The following is a 25,037-nucleotide window of genomic DNA, read 5'->3' on the forward strand; positions in this document are numbered from 1 at the left end:
GGGAATTCCACCAGATGTTTTCTTCAGCGTTCCATAACTTTTCCAAGCGTTGAGTCCTTATCCTATTATGATGTGCAAATAAATAATTACTAGTAAAATTTCCATGTGACAGTGCATCTGATCTTTTTGTAAACAACCGTTAAACTGTAGGTTTAATAGACCTTCTGATTAATCATCAGAAATAAGAGCGAGTCCACTTCAGTGCTCTGCACGCATGGAGGGTGTCACACTTTGGGATCACTCATTTCTTCACTTGAGTTCCAACTTGTTGCACATTAGCCGGTTGTTACTAGTGAGTTACACATTACATACCCAGGTTAATGTAGCTGGAGTGTGATGCCACTCCACGCTGATCAAAGTCTCGTGGCGTGATGATTTGCAGACTTCTGAGAAACTCCCTCTGCTTGCATGGAACAGTGTTACACACTTCACCCAGTAACAACACACGATCTTCAGCGAGCAACGCAGTGAAATGCGTTAAAATGTTGCTGTTTTGCTTTGCTTTGCAAAGCTTCGCAATTTCCTCCTTCATTATTATTCTAAGGGACGGGTTGTGATTGGCTCGCAGTCTGACGTCACGCGAAGTGCTCGAAGCATGAAAAAAAGGAAAAGCTCCTCGCTGGTGCTCAGACCGTGTCTGTTTCTCCTCTCTCAGGAAAAATCCGTAAAGTTTAAACACTAAAAGAAAAAAGAAGAGTTAAACTCATGAAAGAAACCGGGCGAAGGAGCGAGCGTAGGTCGAACTCGTGTCACTGTTTTCTTTTTCGCTGTATGTGTGGGTTTTTTTTAAAGACTTCAGAGTAGTTTGGGTTTTGTAAAGCGACTTTCCAGCTCTCTGGGATTGTCTCTCAACGCGAAGCTCCCGAGATGAACTTCGATCCGGTGGTCGGGAAACTTCATGTAAGTAAACACGACACTTGCTTTCTAAATACGCTCTTTGTTGAATGCCTACCACTCTATTTGCGTGTGTCCAGTGGATTGTTGATTCATTGACGCTCCTAACTTGATAGTTTCTATAAAAATCATTTACCAAAGTAGCCTCTTAATTCAAGCTGCCGCTAAACGTTTATAATCTAAAAGTATATATTTTTTAAGAAAAGGCTTCTGTCTCATTAAGTTAAAGCGAAGAGCCGACACAGATAAGAGTGTCGTGGAAGCTGAAATCACGTCCAGGCCTGTGAACTTGAAGATGAAACAAGTCCGTGCATTGTCCCAGGCACAGGAAGCAACACTGTGTTTATTGTTGTTAATTATTAAAGTGTTTATTTCTGGAGAAAATGCAGAAATACTTTGGTTTTTGTGTCTTTGCTCTCTTCAGTGCATGTGCTGGATCATTCACTCGCTCGCCCCCCTCTCTCTTCCAACACTACAGCCACCATCTGTGTTGGACATCATGCGGTCACACTCCTCAGACATTCAGCATATGACGGCTCTCGGTCTGTCGCAGCGGATGTAGCTGGCCCTCTAGCCGCTATTAATGAGAGCTGTGCGGCCGTGGGCCTGCTGCCTCAAACGAGCTTTAAATCAAATTGTGTAGAATGTGAGAAGCATGACTGAATGTGTAATCAGAAAGCTAAGAATTCACCTTATCAGTTAGTCCATAACAACTCTCAGCTATTTCTCTCTTAGAGTTTATTCCACTCAGACCTTCACAGAGACGTCTTTTCATTCCTCCCCTGTTGTTTTTTCCAACTGTGCCGCCTATACTACCAGCACTGTGAGCAGACTGGAAGCCTTTGTCCTGCATTAAAAGTACTTTGATTAATGCAAAATACGCATTTGAATTAGAGGAGATCTACTTCCTTTGTCACAGTTTACTGGATTACACCAGGATAACGCTACACGAGATAAGATGTGGAAAATGATATGAGTTCCTAATGACGGAACAAATCAAGCGTTGGCATCTTGTTTAGCTGATGAGGGTAGTGGCGTTTGTCAGTGGCATTTCATCACACATGCCCACTGTCGCTCTGCTCACTGTACATGGAGCTGTTTAAAAGTAAATGTAATATCTTCTGATGGGCCTGGAGCTCCAGTGTTTGTTTTCCCAGTTGTCTGATCTGCGTTTTAAGTCATGCAGTGTTCCATTACTGAAATCCGATTTACTTCTCCGGGTGGCAAAGTCAATGTTTATCTCTTTTGTAAACCACAGTACATTCTGGAGGCCTCGCCAGCAGGCCTTGTTGCTAAGGGACTATGAGGAAACTTCAGCCCCTCCTCATCTCCTCCTCCCCACCTCTCTAATCCCCCCCTACACACACACACACACACCACCCCTCCAAATTGCCCGAGTGTACGTGCCTGGCCGTCCAGTAAACTTCCTGTCTTGAGTATACAGATTTGCTGATATTAGTGGCATCAATTTACTTCTTAGAATTGTCATGCCCATGCAAATGTACACTAGATTTTTATCTGTGATTGTTTACTGTGTGTCTGGGTGTTGGTTCACACAGGAAATAGTCCTCTCCGTCTCTGTGGACTACACAGACAAGGGCAGGACAGGCATCTGGGACAAGCGGAGGCCAAACTATGACACTGGGGACAAGCAGTGGTCGGCAACGCTAGTGTTCCTAATACTGTAGACACTGCTTGTTGCCGCTCTGCTCAGTGACCATGTGAACAGTTATAACCATGCCTGTGGCTTAGAGAAGCTGTAGAGAGGCCGAATGATGCAATGCAGCGCAACTCAGTGTCTGATACCAGGTGGCGTCTGTGCCTTTTAGTGTGGGCTCTTCAGAGAGCCCAGGATGTTTTATTGTTAGTCAATTGATTATCCTGTGTGGACCTGCAGTTGCTAAGGTGAATCACCCTAGTCTTATCAAAGGACTCGCTGACTCATGGAGGGAGTGCCACCTGTTCAGGTGCTGCCTACCCACGTGATGCATACCAACAGAGACGAGTCACCGCTCACATCTGGTCCCGAATTGAAGTAAGTGGAGATAATTGACTCCGTGTCAAACATCCCCACTATCAAGATAAACAGAATAACCTCATCTAGTTTCAGTTTGCTATGTTAGCTACTAATTACATCTTTCATACATGGAAAACATTCCTTTGGCTAACCCTGTGTCACATTGTGAGTGCTAAAAGGTAATCTTTACTGGAAGTCACTTTTTTTCATGTCAGAAAGTGCTACGAAGGATTGTTGTGGACATAGAAGCCTGTTTCTAGACTTTACCTGATATAGGTGCCCATTAAAACAGTTCATTTTTATTTATATAGCAAGAAATCACAACAACAGATCCCTACAATAGACCCTAAGATAATACAGAGAAAAACCCAGCAATCAGACGAGCGCGCACTTGGTGACGGTGGGAAAGACAAACTATTTTTTTAACAGGACGAAACCTCCAGCAGAACCAGGCTCAGAGACAGGCCGCTATTTGCCACCATATCCATGTGATGTTTAGTTATGCCTGTTTGAGAATAGCACATGTAATGGCCCAATGAATGCACAGAGACAAAGTTTTATTATGGATAACCTGTGTCATCTACGGAGGCAGTCAAAACAAAACGCAGTGTTTCATTAGTAAGGATAACCCTGGAAAAGGCTATGTCAGGACACCTGCAGGACACCGGCCCTCATGGACTGGGATTGGGGACCCCTGGGCTATGTCCTGCTGCATATTAGAAAAGGCAATGTCCTCATCTGAGTCTAATAACTGTCTGGAGTTCAAGTGAGAACATGGCTTAAAATAGCTAAAAGAGTAGAGTGTGTTGTATGAGCACATGGCACATAAGTAGCTGTTCATATATACAAGAACATCATGAAGTGAAAGCAGCACTGTGATGTGTCTCTCTCCAAATGTTGCTAACACAAATTTGGAATTTTCATTATGGATAACTCAGTCATGCAGTTACTCCTCCACTGTTTTATTGCTCTTTTCAGTCACTTTTTAAACACAGCTCCACATGGTCCCTGATCCTAGCTTCTGTGGCGTGACGGACAGTTTGGTATTACTGATTAGTGATTCCTTTTGGTTTTGTACTGGTTTAAATAAAGCTCGAAAATTGCTATACTTCTATTTTCAATTTTCGGCTTCCACCGAGTATAAAGAATCATTGTGCACTATTCTATTTTTTAATAGTGCCACTGTTGGTCTCGTGTTAAAAATTTTTACACTGTAATTATTTTTTGAATTTCAGAGAAATCCCCGAGTAAAATTATTTATTAATTTTTTTTAAAGAAAATCCCGACTGATCGAACTCATATTTTTATTTCTGTTTGTTTACTATGTTTCTGTTGCTATTTCTTTACTTCTTTTACTTGTTTGCCGATAAGCCAATATCAAGGTTGATATCAGCTGACAGCATTCCTTTTGATTATTGAATTATTCCATGATTTCCTTTCCTTAATAGTCAATAATAATCGATTAACGTAGTCAAAAGTACAGTCCTGGCCTAAAGGCACCTTTCAAACCTGACATACCATGAAGCCAGATCAGGAAAAGGTTTTGCAGCGGTGCTGTATCTTCTGATTTCCTGCTCTCCTGGAATGAATGAGCAGATTATAATAAAAGTGTTGAGTCTCGGAACAAGCTCAACCTTTGTCTAGAAAATGGAAGTCTGTTTACAAAGACATAAATCTGGTGCAAATTCCAACCATTGATGGTCACTTAAGTCCTTCTTGACCCGCTACACCAGTCACATATTCTACATTTTTTGCAGCGGTGTGTTTATAGAGAACTCAATAAACCGCCAGCACTTCAAACTGCCCCCCTCCCTTTTACACAAAGATGAGCTTTAGGGAAGCTAATGTGATTGTCTTTAAAGCGAGGTGATGGATTCCTGCTCATTCTTAAATCTGTTAGTCATCCTTTCTTTGCTCTCTTTTTTTTTAATTCCCTCCCTGCAGGAGTTGTCTTGTGATTCACCGCTTAGCTTTCCTGTGACAGGCCTAATCACGATTTGAAAAGGCCAAGTTAATCGCCCGGCAGCACACAAATGTGATTTGTGGATTGACATTCAAATTGGATGTCCGTAACGTTCTGTATGAGTTACAATGACGTGGAGTACACGTACGAGCAGTCAACCTTTACAGACCACCGAGACCACATCGACCTGGCAACAAAATGATTCGAACGAAAAACTAAAGAAGCGCCACGCTGCACCTGCTTACAACTGCGTGGAACCTTTTGAACTTTCAGCAACCCACTTTGTTTCACTCATCAAAACAATGCAGCCATTCTTTTGCGGTAAACATCAACGTCAGGGTATCAGTAATTTTGACAACTTGTGGTCAAGAGTCTCTCAGGAAATTCAATACAGCTGTCGTCATCGCAGATCATCGTTCTTTTTCCTTTTTTTTTTTTTTCTTTTTCCCCTGGTAAATGTCACCAAACCTGCTTGTGACACACTGTCACCCTCATCTAATCAGTGGAGTGCACCTCCTGAGGAAACTCAAGAATTTGTGCTATGGAGCAGCAGCTTCCCTGAGTTATAAATATCCAGCCTAGCGGATATGCTGTGGGTCTAATCGGGTGCTGGGCCTGCTCTAAGGCAGGCTGCTGTGCAGGGAACAGTTTGGAGCTGAACCCTGCATGAAGCCTCTGTATTGTCTCGAGCTTCCTGTGCTCCCTGAGAGGAGGGGGCAGCCGCTTTTCACACGCTCCCCACACATGCACTCTATGTGTGCTTGTGTGCTATATTATATGTGTGTGTGTGTGTGTGTGTGTGCGTGCGTGCGTGCACTGCGTATGCGACCTAACAATGTGGTTTTGAAACTGTTAGCGCCTTCTTGTTCTTAACTGTACTGCACTGACACGGGAGCCATTCTCTTTATTTTCTATCATTCAGCTTTATAATGATGAATGTGTGCGAGCTTGGCTGAACTTTGAATTTATTTACAGCCATGCAGCGAGTGTCAGACTTATTTCTCCTGACAGAAGCTGGGCTGTACTTGTCTTCATAATCTAACCCAAAATGTCAGCGTAATTTATCACTCAAGGAAAGTTGTGCATGATCAACCCCCTTTCTCCAGGCAATGCCAGGATTTATCTGTAAAGCACAGAGCGTTCACTGTCATGTCAAGGTCAGTCGTGGGGGATTTGAGCTGTACAATACAAAACAGTTTCATTAAGACCCAGAACCCCTTATTGTAACATGTAAAACATATTAAATAAAGTTTAATTTAGGACAGAGTATACGTGAAGATTCATCTTAAATTAGGAAATGAAATCACATTAAACATATTTTGAGTGATAATTATCAATTATATACTCATGACATTACAAAAGAAATCAGTATTTCAGTTCTTAAATGACTACATGATGACAGAGTAACACCAGACATCATGAATTACACAATCTCTTGATCTGGTAGATCACATGTTTTTGAGTTCATCGCCATTAACTAAATAAAAGCACTTTTCAAGTTCTTCTGCATGAGCTAAACAAAAGTGCAACTCGTCATACAGTAAGGACAGCGCTCTAGACGCAGCAGAGGTGCATCGCAGGGCAACTGACGGACAAAGCTACAAGCAACGAGCTACATGCAGAGACCTCCACTTCCAGTCAGAATATTAAGACAGGAATCGGAGCCAAAAATAAGCCTGAAGCTAAAGCAGAAGTAGGTCTCTGGCACACATTTGACTCCTTCCAAAGTTAATTGAGCAGATAGAAAAAGCCTTAAGAGGTCAACAGTCGCACCATATAGAACAACAAGGCGAAACATGCGCCATGTTGTGCTCCGAGTCTAGCTGGAGCTTTGTCCTCTTAAGCCTTGAGCCAAAATGACAAGCTTTTTAGTAAGGCAACCCTATGCACAGCTAATCATGTGATCTCATGAGTTCAGCTAAATCTGTGGGGAAAATTGTGGTTCTATCCCCCCAAAAATTGTCATATGATCTTTTGGCCGGTTTGGTCACCACTGTAATACATTATTCCTTCAGAAATATGTTTAAAACATACGAGACAGTGAATCGGTTAGCTTGAACTCTTAACCCCATTTTATTGTTTTGGGGGTTTTTTCTAGTTGTTTGTTTTTTTTCTTTTGCAGTCATATTGAAACCAACTACAGAGCTAGGAAAATTAATCACTTAATTTGAATAAATTGGGGAAAAAACAACCAGAAGTAGTTGAATCATCATAAATCTGACTGATATTCTTTGTGGTAAATGGAGTGGCTTGTTAAGTAGTGGATGATGGTAAAGGGCAGAAGAAGCCACGTGTTGAAATATGAAATTAAATTAATGTTTGAGTCAATTTTGATGTGCTGCAGAGCCTCGGCTGTCGCGTGCTGAGGTTCTCAAACGTTGTCAGGGTGAAATGAGTAAATTCCTGCATTCAACATGGAAATAAAGGAGTGGTGGTTGATAATCAGTGTTGGTTTACTTAGTTGCTCAGAGCCTCCGGCTGCTGAGCGTCGATAATCCAATCAGATGATTAGGCTGCTATCAGATCGAATAGAATAACCTTTTATTGTCATTTTACATGAACAACGAAGTTGTGGGTGCTTCACACCAACTGTGCAGGAATAAAGTAGAAATAGAATGACAGTAGAAATAAATGGCAAACAGGAGAACAAGTAGAGAACACAATAGAGAACAAGTTGCAAAGTGCTTGGAAGAAGTGCGATAGACTCGATCTGAGAATTACTCAAACCATCAGGCAGCCATGGTGGGTGTGTGTGTGTGTGTGTGGGGGGGGGGGGGGTGTTAACTGTCAAAGTCTAAGGAGAAAAAGCAGATCAACAAATCAGTGCAAGTTACTGTAAAAAAAAAAACAACAACTTTCGATTGAAGTGATATGAAGTGACAACTACAACTGGTTTCCTTTAGACTACACCAAAGAAAAGTGTAGGCGGCTGAGTTAAAGGTGTGTGTTTTATGAGTAACAACATAACTGTGCTTTTTAATCTCAACTCTTTTCCTCGTCAGCCGTATTTTGTGCATGTAGTGTCCCTTAATTGATGAAAGAAATTTATTTTCTAATAAGAAAAGCATGATATGGAAAATCAGGTCCTGCTCTGGATGCAGGACTATAATGAGGTGCATAATGTCTTTGCTTATCAGTTGGCTATGATTGAAATCATCTGTCCGATATGAAATGAAGACGCTATCTTAGTTTGTTTGTACGTATTGTGCATGTCTGCGTGAGAGACGGGGCGAGAGAGAGACCCTCGCATTTTCTGTTTCTGCCCATCTTTATTTCTTTAATAAAGGGGCTTACTGTAATTTCCTCAGGAATACAGGGTGATCACAGCCGTCTAAATGGCCCATTGATAACCTGGGTCAAAACTGAAAGGATGTCCTGTCATTTAGTCACAAACGCATTCTCAGTGTACATGGCATGTGCAGAGTTTGTGCCAAGGCAATTTGGAGGAACCCGGGTGCTTAGAGGAAGTGGAGTGTTGCTCCTGTTGTCGATGCACAGAAAGTCCCTTATTATTGTATTGCTACTTATTAGTTTAACTTGCATCCACCCATGTAGAGTATTAACTTATCATACATGCAGACTGTATAACAATAGGACACTGTTTTAGCAAATTATCTGTAGCCAAGCTCTCTCATTTGGCAGGGGAGAGAGAAGGACTGGGCCACTTCTGCTGAAGTTGGAGTGTTTCCAGGAATTGGAGGGTTTGGAGGGCTTGCTACGCTGAGGTTACGGTCACTCCACTATTCCTCCTCACTTGGTTTGTGGAGGTTAAACCAAGCCACATTGTGGCTGCCCATAGTGTTTGTATATGCTCTACTTTTGTGCCAGCGTAGTTCAGAAGCCTTAGGATATTAGTGTGGACGTGTGGCCTTGTTTCTTTTCCTTGTGTGCAAGTAAGGCTGTGTTCAAGAAATACCACAAGACTCATGGTGCTGTGCTTGTAGTCCTGTAGGTGCAACGCTCTGTAGGTCCATGTTTGCACGTTGGAGCTTTCTGCTGTCACTTGGGTTGCTATGAAAGTTATGCGTTTGTGTTGTTGCCGGTCCTTTAGCTTGCAGCAGAGAAGATAGCAGTCATAATAGACAAAGAACATCTTTGTAGTGTGGACTAAAAAAAAGTGTTAAACACTAAAAACTGCTTTTCTTTGGTATTTGATGTTCCTTTATGCATTTCTTCCTCCTCATGGTGAACTCCACTATGGTTTCCTTTCCTGGTAAAGCTAACTTTTAAACCAGTCAATATTTGACTGACGCACTGCACCATCACTGTTGGGACTGCGCATGTACTGTAAGTGCATGTTAGCAGCTTCTGTATTATCTGAAACCCCACAATTGCACCAGTGCAGGGCCATAGATCCAACTTTAGAGAAAAGATTATATTTTTGATTCCGTCATTTAAACCCTTTATGGTTTGCTGAGCAACAATCAGTGAATAAATGTATTTGTTAGAGCTACTTCAGTGTAAGAGTTAGCTATTTTCTCGGTTTTACGCAACTGCGATCAGACCAGTAAGACAAAGAAGCAAGGTAAAGAAGCAAGACATTTGTTTGGACTGTGAAATTAAATGAAGTGGCAGAGTCAACAGTTTAAAAAAAGAAATGTTGCATCTTTTCTTGTCGTAACCTTGCCGATCATAACAGGTTAGCTACTGAGAACGGCTGCACCTGGGAGTGTTTGGAATCGCAGGCCTTGAAACGAACAAAGCCTGGAAATGATGTAATATCAGCACTGTCCGTTCATGTTTACTGTCAGAGAGGCACCCTTCAATGGGCTGTGCTCTGTAAAGACACTCTATTAAAGATATTCCTGAATACCGAGCACAGCTTCACAGTCTGTGCCTGCGTTGTGGGGTATAAGATTACCTTTAGCGCAGCTCCTTCATTTCTTTAGTTTCCTGTTTTCTTTCCACTGTTTTTGTCTGTAGCGTGCGCTTGTGCACAGATTTTCTCCGTCTCTCCACATCCCCACCCAGCCCACAGTCTTACACACAGTATATTCAAGTCTAAAGACTCACCCTGTGTCATGCAAGCTGTTAGTTCCCCCCCTCTCACTTTCTCTCCCTCTCTCTTCTTCCTCCCCCGTTCCCCAGAATGTTTGGATAGATGTAAATGGTGTGATTGTGACTGCTCTGCCGGCCGTCTGTAACTCCACGTCTGCTTCTCAGCGTCTTTGGAAAGTCTGACGTGAGCAGAGGGAGAGGAAGAAGGGAAAAGGCAGAGGGAAAGAGAGAGGGAGGAAAGTTCCTTTGAACAACAAGGCATGGCGGCCCTCCAGAGAGTCAAGTCTAGCGTCAGGAGTCGGTCTCTTCCCCGTTCCTCTTTCTCTACCTCTGCCTATGTGCTCTCAGCTTTTATTCCCCTCATTCTCCCACACTGTCCTTTTTAGAGTGCCTATTCCCGGTAGAACATCCCATCTTCAACCTGCTGTCTACAGTTTCTGCCCCCCCCCCCCCCCCCTTTCACTACTCAGCCCTTTCCACCCAGCCTGTCCCATATTCTCTCTCCTGCTTTAACAGAGGTCGGGGTGGGGTGGTTGTGGGGGTGTGCACACGGGAGAAGACAAAACCTCCAAATCTAGGACTTTCATTTACCCACGAGGTGTCGTGTTGCATTCGAGGCGCTTCATGTCGGTGTCGCATGTCCCGGCATTCAAAGAGTCTGGCTTTAAGAATGTGGGTCATTTGAAGTAGAGGCACTAAAGTGCGTTGTTTGCCAGTGAATGGGGCCTTCTCACGTTGACACGGTGAAAAGCGTGTGAATAAACACCATCGCCCGGGGGCCGCACTAAAGTGTTTCGGCTGTATTCTTCTCAGTACCCCACCTATACAAGCCTGTTATTATCCAGCCCATGAATGGATTTCTGAACCCGCATTTGATATGGGCATCATGCTGCTGTTAGTTAAGATACCTTATCAAACTCTGTCTTTTACATCCACAGCAGAGGAAGCAGATTCTCTGCCTTTTTTTCCCCTCCCTTTTTTTGAACTAGAGGAAAACCAGATCAAGGCCTAATTAAGTTTGGCTGCCTGTTGCGCTGCATGTAGTTAACGTGTAGCTCTGCATCCTGCACACACGAGTTTGTGTTGCCTCTAGTTCTGACCGGCTGCACAGCTCCCTTAATTGCTTCCCACGGCAGATGTTGAGATCAAATGGTTCAAATTAAGATGTAGATTGCTCACACAAGGTTTCCTATGAAGATAGATTCTCCTCTTTGCTTTCCTTTATCTTATGAGTTTGATTGCGGGTTAGTCGGCCTACTGTGGATGCACAAAAATAACCCGAATCTCATCTTTTCTTCTTCCTCCCTGTTTGTCTCCCAGACCTTGACGATGCAGGTGAAGGTGGCAGCACTCTTCATCTGGGTTGTGTGTCGTGCAGCAGAACCTCCAGCAGCTCAGTGGTCCAATGAAGCATACGTAAACCGAACACTTCGACTACACAAATCCTGCGTGGAGAATGAACAGTACTTGCACCAGGGACTCTGCTGCCTCAATTGCAATGCTGGTAAGGCGGATAAGAGGAGTTACACTCCCGTGTCACTATATCTACAAAAATGATACAAACATAAGACAAACTGACACGAGGGCAGTTTGTAGCCAACGTTTAGATTGGCATGGTGTCTTCTTTGTTTTTGTTTCTAACTCAAGGTAAATGTCAAAGCCATAAGCTGAATTTGATCCCAAACTAGTTTTTAAAATATTCCCCCAGCCTGATCTGGAAAGAATGTGTGAACCGCTCCGTCTCAGCAGATGAGAGTGAAGCAAAACGTGAAGTGAAATGTGCGGGGTGTGACGCAGAGGTTATTTTTAAAGCTGTAGTCCTTAAAAGCACTAATCCTTTTAATTTATTATGAAAAAAATTCAATAAAGCCGTTTTTTTTTGTTGTCGTTTTTTTGTTTCTTTTTAAGTCTGAGCGTTTAGCTGAGACACAAGCACCGCATGGTTCTGCTAACTGATTGAATTATTTTATTTGCCACAGTGGATTCTAAGAAATGCCTTTTTTTTTTAAATATTCGATCAACTCCAGTTTTTGTTTATTTACATGAACTTAGAGATTCACAAATGATTACTTGTGAAAAAGCTGCAAATGTAATCATCACTGCCTGCCACTTTGAAGTAAGAGTTAATAGATTATCAGTTCACAGTTAATTAATATAGTAATAAGAGGTCGTCATTGTTTGACACTGTTCGGCTTGCTTGTGTTTGGTTCAATAATGTGTGATGTTCCTTCCTCATGCATTATTGTGTTTTCTCCTCTTTATCCCAGTTGCTCAGCTGTTACCACATGTTTTAAAGCCACAGTAACCATTTAATGGTGTGGAATGATAGCTTTCTGCTTCTTCTTGTCAGTATAAACTTTTATTTACGAGTAGGGCTGCCACAAACGATTATTTTGATAGTCGACTAGTCACCAATTATTTATGCGATTAGTCGACTAATCAGATCATCATCCACTGGACGTAAAACTACAGCTTATTGCACCAGCAGCATCTGCTCTTATATAACTATCATTAGCTTACAGCTTTAAGCTTTTAAGGTGCTAACTAAAAATAAAGACAAGATGATAGTTTATTCAATTTTAATGAAATTTGCAGATTGTTTCGGTAAAGTTTAATAAACTCCTTGCTATCTAAAATATAACAGGACACCGGAGTATATTCTCCAGCATCTCACACTTCTGATAATCAGCTGTCTGCTTGACGTTTATTCAGCTGTGTAAAAACTATAACTTTAATCTCAGCCAAACCGATTTACTCAGGAACAAATAAAATACTAAAAAAAAGCCAAACAATAACATTTTTAATTTATCTAAGTGACTCATATATATTTAACCTGAGTCGCGAAAGACGGCGGTGGGTTTGAAAACAATTTGCCGGGAGTCCGGTGTTCTCACGGCGCTTGTGACCTAGCCCCCGGCTAGCTATCAGCTAGTGGGTAACAGACGTCTCCGAAAACGTCGGAGCGCTTTTGAAAATATGTGGTGTCCTGATAAACTGAGCCGATATTTGAGGTTTACACAGCTACATTCTCTCCTGAAAATATGTTAAACGTTTATTTTGTGACCCAGAAAGAATAATAAGAGTAATATTAAAACTAACTAGCTACCGCCATTGTTGGAAACTAAGCTGGGCCGCGCTATGAATTCTGGGACACAGCTGCTTCTTCTTCTTCGGGGTTTAACGGCAGCTGGCATCCTTGTACATGCTGTGCTGCCATCTTCTGTTTCAGTCCGTTATTACACTCTTAAATCCTGCTATTATTCCTGTGTCTTTTGCGATCTTACAAAGCTTCAAACGACACGTCGACTATTAAATCAGTCGTCGACGATTTTGATAGTCGACGTAATCGTGACTAGTCGACAAATCGTGGCAGCCCTATTTACGAGCAAATAGATTTTTTTTTAAATCAAAAATTAGTTTTGGATCCAGTTAAGTATGGGTGAAACGGACTGCACTGTCTCTAAACCTAAGCACAATACAACGGCTTTATTTACTAGATGCTTAGAAAGTCCAACCACAGATGTTTTTTACTTTTTTTTAATTGATTTTTTTTCCTCCTGCTGTTTTTTTGCCATTCATGCAGCAAACAAATCCTGAAAACACATGAGAATCAAGTGGTCGTACTCACAGCGTGCATGAATCAAGTCTAAAACTGCAAAGCGTGACAGTGTGCGAGTAAAGGAGATCGACTTGATTCGCTGCAGTTCAGCAAATCTGTTCTCCTCCGAATTCCAGGAAAAAATGATGCAGAAATGTAAAATAGTGATAATCAGTCTCTGGGGCTTGGGTCAAGCTCTTTTTGTTTTTTTCTAAGACGATGCCTCCTTTGGTTTGCAGCTTTATGAACCTAACGCGTTGCTTTGTTCTGCTCTGACGTCGGCAGGAAACGCAGTGCGCCACTAAAAGTTGGCATTCACATATTAAATATGCTGTTTATATGGGCGTGCAAAGCGTTTATGTTTTGGGCTAGTTATGTGATGTTTTTCTCCTTTATTTGCAGGAACATATGTGCATCAGCCCTGTGAAAGAGACCTAGAACTCGGGATCTGTCTTCCATGTGAACATGGACAGACCCACACAGAGCACAACAATGGGATGTTCCGCTGCTTGCCGTGTACTCACTGCCGCTCAGGTAATGAGACTCTCCTCCTCTGATAAATCAATAGTGAGGTCATTACTTGTATATAGACTATAAGTATACTTTGTATATAGATTGGTTTTTTTGGTCTACACTGTTTTCCCACATAGATGTTTTACATATTGTAAAAATTTCATAATATTAATTGCAGTATTATAATACTGAATGCTTAGACAATGTTATTGGTCAACTACAATATTGATCCTGGGCCAACATTATTATGATGGTATAGGAACAACACCAACACGGGCATATATATGTCTGTATGTACCTGTAAATATCACAAAATACTCAACTATTATTGACTGAGACGTTTTACTAATCATTTGCTTGACCGTTTATCCGCTTATCTAAGACATGTTTATCAGCAGCTGTACACAGTCATGACGTCAGGTCGGGTACCAGGAAATGGAATAGTCAAATCTGAGTACTGACAATAAATCTGAGGTTATAAATAAATACAGAAGGCTTTTTTTTTTAACCTTAAAACAAACATAAAAGTCGAGTGTTCTGTAATCCAGTTGGTCGGATATATCATTTTAGGAAATTTAATACCTTTTTGTCTGCGCCCCCGCCTTTCAGAGCCACTCATGACAATGTGATCTTATGATGTTACACCAAGTGGCAGGGCGTGTCTTTGTTGTTTTTGTTTTCGTGGGCTGAATGTGAGTGTGTTCCACGTCTCAGGAGATTTGCCTGTGTGTCTGTCTTACCTGACTGAGCTGGGTGTGGCTGCATCTCATTGTCTCCCACACTGCTGTCTTTGTGTCCAATGAAAGGCAGGAGCTGCAGAAAAGAGACTTCTGTTACATAGGATGTGCTTTGTGCTCATTCATTGCGGTTTTAGGAGAGTTTTTTTAATATGTGTGGGTGTGGATGGGTTTGTTTTGCTCTAGTTTTAACTTATTTATGACCATGTAACAATTAAAAGGAACACGCCAAAGGAAATGTGAATGAAATTTTTAAAAGATGCCTATTGTTGGACTACTTTTACTTAAAATGAACTGCAGTGTTATCTGGAACGCTTTAGAACTTGCTGGTCGGAAAATATTTCATATTGACAAGGCTGCTGTTGGTTCAGTGAATCATTTATGGAGTAAGATGGAACTTAAGTTGCTTGGAGCGGAGGCCGCAGTTTGGTTTTTTGTCTGTAAAAGTTATCGCACAAGTAAAAGATGTTATGCAATCATTTAAATCAGGGGTTATCAAACTTTTTTATAGGGCCAAGCATCCTCTACAGGCAAAAAATGGCTTAAATGGCCACATTTTTGCACCGTTTTATAATTTATAGCAAATTGACCGTGTGTCCTTGACCCTTCCCTTTGTAGGGTAAGCTTTTAATAGTCAGTTTGGACCCATGTCTCTATCTGACTTTGTGGGGCAGACTCACACAAATGGTTACCAGTTTAATGAATTAACCAAAATCGAGAAATCACCAGCCTCTTGGTCTATTTTAGGCTTGGAATATCTCCTCGTATCTCCTTTGTATGTGATGATCTGTCACCATGCCGAGGTACTACAACACCATTGTTGTATGTAAAAATTAGCCACAGCAACAGCGACTGCTATGTAAGGCTGCCACAAACGATTATTTTGATAGTCGACTAGTCACCGATTATTTTTGCCATTAGTCGACTAATCAGATCATGCATCTATTGGATGTAAAACGTACAGCTTACTGCACCAGCAGCATCTGCTCTTATATAACTATCATTAGCTTACAGCTTGAAGTGTTTAAGGTATGTGCTAACTAAAAATAAAGACAAGCTGATAGTTTATTAAAGTTTAATGAAGTTTGCAGATTGTTTCGGTGGAGTTTAATAAACTCAGCCGTCTGCTCCTTGCTATCTAAAATATAACAGGACACCGGAGTATATTCTCCAGCATCTCACACTTCTGATAATCAGTTGTCTGTTTGACGTTTATTCAGCTGTGTAAAAACTATAACTTTAATCTCAGCCAAACTGATTTACTCAAGAACAAATAAAATACAAAAAAAAAAAAGCCAAACAATAACATTTTTAATTTATCTAAGTGACTTATATTACATGTTTAATCTGATTAGCGAAAGACGATTTGCCGGGAGTCCGGTGTTCTCACCGGCTCTAGTGAGCCTTGAACCCTGGCTAACTATCGAGCTAGTGGGTAACAGACGTCTCTGAAAACGTCGGAGCGCTTTTGAAAATATGTGGTGTCCTGATAAACTGAGCAGATATTTGAGGTTTACACAGCTACATTCTCGTCTGAAAATATGTTAAACTTTATTTTGTGACCCAAAAAGAATAATAAGAGTAATATTAAAACTAACTAGGTGCGCCATTGTTGCCAACTGCTCTGGGCCGCGCTATGAATTCTGGGACACAGCTTCTTCTTCGGGGTTTAATGGCAGCTGGCATCCTTGTACATGCAGTGCTGCCATCTTCTGTTTCAGTCCGTTATTACACTCTTAAATCCTACTACTTATTCCTGCGTCTTTTGGGATCTTATAAAGCTTCAAACGACACGTCGACTATTAAATTAGTTGTCAGCGATTTTAATAGTCGACGTAATCGTGACTAGTCGACTAATCGTGGCAGCCCTAATGCTCTGTTGTCAGCCACATATAAAGTGTAATATCAGATAAAATCCCCATCACCAACTTGTTTAAAGTGCAACAAAGTCAATTTTGGTAAAGTGGCAATAGACAGGCTTTTTAATACCTTGTTTTGGTTGTGCAGTTGGGCTTTCACAGCCAAGCCCAATGCTGATAGTTGTGTCACTCTTTGTGCAATTATGTCACTTCACTCCGACAAGAAACACAGATAAATTTTCACCATTTTAAGCTGCTTTTGTATTTCAACTCATTTTAAAACTTCTCTTCTTTAACAGGAAAAGGTTAAGACCGTAAAAATCTTTGATAGTTCTTTTTATGCTACATAATTTCACAGTTAATCCCTTTTAAATATTTGTGTGCTCTGCCAGAATCAAAGCTTCTAGTGTGCCGTGGGGTTTAGTGTTTAACAAGCGTGCAGCAAATGATATCCTACCAGTGTCTTTTTCGTGCCCTGCCTTTAGAAAGGAATGAAACAGAACCCGTGTCGCTCTGTATTGGAAAATTGTAATTTAATTTTGATTGTTACATGTCATTAATATAATAACAGTGAAGCCTGTTGTCCCACATACTTGGAATAAGTAAGAGTAGATGTACTAAACTAAAATAGCAGCCTGTTTGTGTTCAGACTCTAATCAGAGAAATGCTTAAAATACAAAAAAGCTGTTTGTTGGTTTGGAAATCCAAACCTCGACTGACAGCTTTACTTTTCCAACTTGTCTTGCATAAAGGGAAAAAAATACGTGAAGCAAACAGGCTACAATCCAAGTTGTTGCATTGAGCCATCGACTCATCGACGACAGCAACTTGGTGCATTTAGGCATGTAGACGCGGTCAATAAGACCTGTTGAAGGTCAAAGTGAGCATCTAAATGGGGGAAAAAATGAAATCTGTGTGACTTTAAACATGTCATGGTTGTTACTGCCAGACAAAGCCGATTGGAGTATTTCAGAAACTGCTGATCTGCTGTGATTTTCCCGCTCAACCATCTCTAGTACGCCCCCCCCCCCCCAAAAAAAAATCCCAATGCAAACCTGCATTGTCAGATTACATCGAGCTGATAGGAAAGCAAGGGTAGCTCAAACAAGGACTCATACAATCATTAAACAGGGGTTTCTGCAGTAACTGTGTGATGCAGTCATGTCAACATGGACCAAAATCTCAGAGAAATCTTTCCAGCGCCTTCTTAAATCGATGCCATGAAGAATTAAGTCAGTTCTGAAAGCAAAAGAGGGTCCAAACTAGTAATTCAATGAAATTCAGTTTTATTTATATAGCGCCAAATCACGACAGCAGTCGCCTCAAGGCGCTTAATATTGTACAGTAGATCGTACAATAATAGTACTACTAAGTTATTACTAATGAAATGGGAAATGAGTGCAGTCTTGCATCAGGGTAAGGTAATTTTTTTTTCTTGCCTAATCACATGGAGATCATTATGATCTTTACACTGATCATCATTAACACTTACGGCAGAACGCACATTTGCCTCTATGGGCAGTGTTGAAGCAAACAGAAAATAATTGTGCCATTTCAACTCCAGCTTAGATTAGTCACGATTGTTTAGTATTCTGTGATTTAAATAACTGCAACTAAATGCACCAGCAGAAACATCATCAGTGACCTGATGAAGGTGGCAGTTGTCACCTGTGGGAAAGTCGCCTTTATTTGGATCACATTAAAATATGCAGTGAATACGAAAAAAAATCGTCCTTACTTAGTTCTATAAAACTCTTTAAAATATCCATAGCTTGCTATAGAATGAGCTTAATCGCCTGTATAAAACGATAGGAAGGTTAGTGTGAAAGACAGTGTGCACACATTTTGCAAACCAACCTAACAAAGCCATTTTTCTTTAATTGGCAAGCATGAACATGAGATTTTATATGAAAGGAGTTGTGGAGTTGGACCGCTGGCTATTAATTATTATTATTAATTTTGATCGTATCCTAAAGGCCAGGGCTACCATCTATTTAGGTCTCATTTTAAGAAATGAACCGTGGCAGATTCTCCGTTCCTTATTATCCCGTTAAAGTGAAGCAAAATATGTCTCAGAGGGAGATAAAATTAGTAACCTAATTATCTAACATATCTTTTTTTTTTCTTTGCAAAAGATTGCCACATAATTGCCGGTGTCCAACCAATTAGTTGAAGGTCTTCTATTTGTTCCATCATGTAATGCATGCTGATGGTCGTGGGAATACGTTTTTTTAGAAGTTCACTTGTTAAAGTCTGTAGCTGTTTACGCAGTTTGCAACATTCAGAGTTGAGCTTTGCTAAATAAAAGCAGACATGATGCCATGTCTTGAATTTCTTTTTTTAATTGTTTTTTTTTAGCTGTTTATTTCCCATCGTGTCCTGTTAGGCACTTTTTGACTTTGTTCTGAAAGGTGCTACAGAAGCCTCTTTGTCTCACAACTTTCCTAACTGTCCACAGATCAGGAGGAAATTGCTTCCTGCACCACAACTGCAGACACCAAGTGCCAGTGCAAACCGAATACCTTCTGTGTTCCGGACCAGGCCTGCGAAGTCTGCAAGCGCTGTGTCAAGTGAGTGTCACTTACCTGTTTCCTGAAATTATTCTGGATTGTTTTTGCGTCTGCGTTTACCCTACAGTCAAAATTTGAGACTCTGTTTTACTGTTACTTAAAATGTTTCTGTGCTTCAAAACTGCAGGTGTAAACCTCATGAGGAGGAGGTAAAAAAGTGCACACCGTTTTCTAACACAGTGTGCCGAAAACGCCCTCTGTCCCCCACACGAATCACTCCGTCCCTTTCGCCCACGTTGGATCCTCCGGCGAGCATCGGTAAGTTTCACTATCAGTTTCAGATTCTGCTGCTGAAAGTTTATTAGCTATCATTGCTTAAATTAAATTTTTTGTGTTCGTGGCATTTGTTGTTGTTTCTTTCAGTTGTACCTCTGTGCATTTTCCTGGCCATCGTTATCATCATCATTATCGCACTGGCTCTGTGGTGGTTCATTTTCAAGCAGCGTTCATGTGAAATACCATGTGAGTTGATATCAAGTAATGTGCGTCTGCAGTTAATGTTTTGCTCATCAGATGTGTTCCTAATGCTATTTTCCTGCTTCCAAAATAGGCTTGAAGCTCCAGTGCGAGTCCAGTGAAATTGTCAAGATTCCCATTGTAAGTTGTTTGTTGTTATTTTACATGTTTAATTCAAACCATTTCAAATGGACATTGAACAAAGTGCTGTGCTGCTGAAGGAAGAAAAAGCAGATGGATCTGCTCAGTGTACCTCAGTGATCTCGCATGAATAGAGCAGGTTACAAGATCAGGGAGTTAAAGTGGTGCCACTCCACTCAGTGACTTAAAAACAAATATTGAAATCAATTCTAAAACTGAATGGGAGCCAACAAGGAAAAGCTAACGTAGTTGATCTCTCTTATAAGTGCCTGTTAAGAGTGCGAGGGGGTGATTTGGACCATTTCCAGTCAAGAACGTAAAGACAGGCTGACACCTGAAAAATGACAACAATAAAGTAATCAAATAGACATAAAATAAAAGCATGAATTGTGTCTTAAAGTCAGTGAAGAAAAAAGAGAGAAATGCTTTAACACTGTTTTATATGTTTTCATAACAAGATTCACAAGTGTTTCACATTAGCAGATTTTTACTTCACAAAACTTATCAAAGATTTGGGGGGGGGGGCTTAATTCTGCCTGTGAAATCTATCTACAGAACACACTCATGGAAAAGTAAAATGAGTCATTATTATTAGTATTATGGCATGATAAAGCCTGGGCCAAGCATGGACCCCTGAGGCACGCCTCATGTAAGGAGATTTGATAATACGATAGTACACCCTGTGTCTGTCAGTGAAATGAGATTTAAAGCATTTATTGGAGTTAAATACCAGTCGAGCTTTTCATCCACTAATCAAAACTTTGATGCGTCAATCTTCAACTCTGTCCATTTATTACACTGTTTGGACAACATATACCATTGTTGTGTTCACGTTTTCTATACATTTCCTTTTTCCTGCTCAGGATGAGAGTGGAGCCACAGCAGAGGAGCGACAGAATGATCAAAACGCGGGTCTAGAAGGCGAGGAGTCCCGTCCAGACTCAAGGCCGCTCCTGCAGGAGACCCAGGCTGGGATGACCAAGGCCTCCCCGCCCCTCGAAGATGAAGACCGAGGATTAGGGGACAGCTTGCCCAACACCACTAGTTCCTCTCAAACTAGCCTGTCAGCCCTTCCCACGGCGGTTTCCAACACCCCACACCAGAGCCCCGCTACCTTCAGACAGCTGCCTGCAGATCTGGTGAGGAGTAGAGTCAGAATGAGCTCAAATGGGTCACACTGTATTTTAAAATTTTCATCACGCCTTAAACTTTCTATTTTGTCTCGTGTTGCAGGATGATCCTCTGCGATGTCGACTGGTGCCACTACAAGGTAAGATTCACACAGAGTCTTGTGTGTGTGGAGGGGGGAAGGGGGGTGTCCACTTTAAGAAACATTTTCACAGAGCTCTTTTGAATTTGAATAGCCTTTATTGTCATTGTACAAAGTACAACGAAATTGGAGTGCCACTCCCTTGGTGCAAAATGCAATAATAAATATAAATGTAAGTATAAAAAGTTCAATAAAACAACCAAAGTACTCAGACAATAATAAGTACGATATATACAGGATAGCAGCATTAATATAATGATAGTATGAATAGCAGCATAATATAGTGACAATGGCAAGTATGGTATAGTTAAGCAGGTTCAATTGTTTTGTGCTTATTTACTACAGTGATAGCTCTGGGAAAGAAGCTATCCCTGAATCTGTTTGTCCTGGTTTTATATGAACTATTACCGTCGGCCTGACGGTAATAGTTCAAACAGTTGATTACTGGGGTGAGAGTGGTCCTTGATGATATTGCCAGCTCTGCTGAGGTACCGAGAGTTTGCAATGGCCTCCAGACTGGGCAGAGAGCAGCCAGTGATCTTCTGGGCTGTGTTGATGACCCTCTGCAGTACTTTTTTTTTCCCCACTTGATTTACCCTAAGAGCCAGACAGCTTTACATAAAAACAGTACAGTTTAATGCTGTTCATGGCAATCCAAAGGGAAGTCACAAAATCTCCTCCAGAGCTCATCTTTGCTGCTTGATAGATTTATAATCTCATGATAGTCAGGCCATATCTGAGCCTCTAGGGCTTCGGAACATACAGCCTTTTTTACTGTTGTTTTGTTTTCATGGTGAATTAAAGAGGACACGGCTTAACTGATTTGTTTGATCCTCTGTTAATAGTATTATACATGCCTCCCCTGACAGAAAATGTATTGAAACTTGCTGCTTGTTCCTTTTGTTGGAACAATGTCTATACTGTTATGATTTGCACGCTAGTGTTCACAGTCTGTTAGGAGCAGTCTGTAAAATAACAAGATGCACATGCATTTTACACGTTGTGGCTTTCTGTTTTCACAGTCGAAATTCTTCCCTGTCTCATCTGTGTGTTTTGTTTGGTTTTTTTCCCCCCAAAAGGTTCTGAAAAATCCCTGAGGAAGAGCTTCGATTTGTTCGACGAGTACTTGGACGTGCGGATCCACAACAAGTTCTTCAGAATGATTGGAGTCAGTGACAACCACATTCGGCTTGCGGAGAGCGGCACTTCCAGCGATAAAGTGTATGAACTGCTGAAGAACTGGATGCAGAGGCAGGGACTCCGAGCCGACATCAACGACCTGCTAAACACTTTGCTGACTATGGACCAGCGACGTTCAGCCGAGAGCATCGCCTCCGAAGCCCTCCGAAGGGGCTACTACAAACACGCAGACACGCCCTGAAAAGCAGCGGGGACTTCAAATGAAGTAAACACAAAGTACTTAATACAAAAAGACAGCACACAGACACTGCCAGTGGACGTTGTGTCTCATGAACAGGCTTACCTCTTTTGTGGCTGATCGGCCACGTATTCAAAAGCCAGTAGTTTAAAAAAAAAAAAAAAAAAACAAGACAAAAAAGATAAAAGCAAAAAAGGGGAAAGTCAAGCTGTTTTGATGAACGGTCTGAGGATGCTAACCTCTTGCCAAATGCTGAAGCGTAACCATGGAAACAAAAAGCCTGGTGTAACAATTTAAATTTTTTCTTTTTTTTAAAAAGAGCACAAGAACATGAAGTTGTCATCTTCCGCAGGCGCTGCGGCTGCATGGTTTAAGCTGTAGAGAAGCGTAGCCAAGTACTGAAAGCTAAGACGTTTCTGGCTTTGTGTTGGTCATCCGCCCGGATGCTAACACACTAGCGCGAGACAAGGATATATACACTGGTTTGTAGGAGTGGCATTAGCTATGTCACAAATACTGTGCCGTATCGATGCACTGACCTCAGGCACATGTAGGATTTAAAGCAAAAAAGTCACGCTCTGTCAGTTGTGCTGATTTCAACTTCTGTATATTAGTCCATGAACACTTTTCCGACTAATGATTGGAAGATAGCCTCCGTTTGTTATAACAAAGGTTAACTTGCATCCTTACTAATCACAAGCTTGACCTTTGCTGCGCTGTTTGAATACCTACATTTACTTAGGTGTCTTTTTGTTATTGTTTTCTACGACCTGGTCACATCACAAATGGCCTTCCTCGTCATTCAGTCCTGTTCGGTGTTACTACTCACACATAACGCTGAAGAAGGAGTTTCACCAGCTCTTTCTGCTGGGACGACGACGAGTAGCTTAGTAAAAAAAAAAAGTGTGTCCTTGTAACTTGGAGAATTTCAAAAGGTCATTTTATTTATTGATATATTTATTGTAATAAATAAATAGTTATCTCTTGTTGTTTAATGCCATTGCCAAAGTGACCCCTGGAATACACACGCAGTATTAGTGCTGTCGGGGTTTGTAGCACCAGGGAAAAAGGACTGAAAACAAATGTTTCAGGTTGTAGTTTCAGCTCGTAGTGTTTTCTTAGAATCCGTTCGGCTGCGGGCGTGTCAGTGATTCGGTGCCATTTCTTCCACCGAGACCGCGTTGGGCACGTTGTCGAAGCGTCCGTGATGCCCAACGCTGAATGCGTCTTTTCAAAGTGAGCCGACTGACCAAATAGTCCCTTCATATCAGCAGTGACGCAGGGTGCAGGTACGGATTGTTTTGTCTCACAAGATGAAGGAAACCTTTTCTGGTTTCAAAAAGAAGACTCCTCCCCCCCAATTTTCTCGCATGTATATGTGTAGAGAGCATAGAAGTCTCACAAACTATATATATGTATATATGCAACTATATTAACAGACTAAAATGAATATAGTGACGTATGAAGTTATTGAGGATAAAAAAAATTTTTTAACTAGATTTTGTTTCGCCCATTTTTCTGCAGTTCCTCATGTATAAAGAAAAGAGTTACAGAGTTATATATTGTTGCTAAAGAATGATGCTACAGTGCTGGCACTGCCATCTACTGAAAGACAATGAAAATACAGCCTGCATCAATTTCTAGGGACCCTGTACGCCCTTTTCATGCTCCATTTGGATCCAGTTTTTTCACCTGATAACATTTTAGTTCTTTTTTTAATCCCCCTCAGCCTTTCCTGGTGTTGTATAGCAGTGAATAGGCTTCAGTGGATGTTCTGTTTACTAAGACAAATCATGTTTTTGTAATATTTCTGTGGTTTTACATATTTCATTGCAATTCCTAAGCTGTTCACAAAACTTCCTTGTATAAAAAACCATTCTGTTCATGATTTCCATTAAGCCATGTCTCCTTAGTTATTGTTTGCTCGTCGTGGATTTCAGATATGAATGATGCAAATACATCAAAGCTGTTTTTATGTCTATTTCAAATAAATGTTTTGTACAGACATTGAAATGATGTTTTCATTGTTTTGTTTTGTTTTTACAGCAATGGCTCAGTGTGGCTTTCGGGGATCTGCATGTTTTTTTTTATTTTTATTTTTTTATTATGAGTCATTCATTGATTGTGTAAATTCTGTCTTCATCATTTTTACTTTTTCTGATCTGACGATACATTACTTTAAAGAGCTCTAGTCTCACGGGTCATTCACTAAAGTTGTGCTGTTTCCTAAACACCCAGTGCAAGCCGTTTCATTAACAAGCTCAAAAAGTAAGGCATGAATTTGTTGGCGTTAAAGATCGGTGTAACTGGCAGCGAACTGTGTGTAACAAACAGTAAATACATTTTTGCACTTGATTTAAACATTATCTTCCCGATACTGCGCCATACTTTGTGCCTTGACAAAGGAAATACGTATGCACCGGGGTCAGTGGCAAAAAGTTCCCACCTCTTACTGCACTCTTTTTGTAAATACCCTCAGTCCTTTTTATTTAACCCAAAATTCACCCTATGTTGGTGAATCAGGCTCATAATGTCACAACTTAAAATTTTTATGTTACATTTTTCAAGTCATAATACAGCATTTACATATAAATCCTGGCTTCAGACTATGGTCACCTAGCACACTCTGGCAAACAATTACCA

The 25,037-nt window shown here is 41.0% G+C and overlaps 1 protein-coding gene across 1 annotated transcript; it reads left to right on the forward strand.

The window, feature by feature from the left end:
- Window positions 1-490: 490 nt before the first annotated feature.
- On the forward strand, window positions 491-24,410 carry tnfrsfa (tumor necrosis factor receptor superfamily, member a). The gene is made up of 10 exons (XM_004549903.5): window positions 491-900; window positions 11,193-11,376; window positions 13,873-14,004; window positions 19,038-19,149; window positions 19,277-19,407; window positions 19,513-19,611; window positions 19,700-19,746; window positions 20,610-20,885; window positions 20,980-21,016; window positions 22,096-24,410. Exons 1-10 carry the CDS (start codon window positions 868-870, stop codon window positions 22,395-22,397), a joined length of 1,353 nt encoding a protein of 450 aa, XP_004549960.1. The 5' UTR covers window positions 491-867; the 3' UTR covers window positions 22,398-24,410.
- Window positions 24,411-25,037: the final 627 nt, after the last annotated feature.

Source organism: Maylandia zebra, linkage group LG7, assembly GCF_041146795.1.
Source record: "Maylandia zebra isolate NMK-2024a linkage group LG7, Mzebra_GT3a, whole genome shotgun sequence".
Classification (NCBI taxonomy): Eukaryota; Metazoa; Chordata; class Actinopteri; order Cichliformes; family Cichlidae; genus Maylandia; species Maylandia zebra.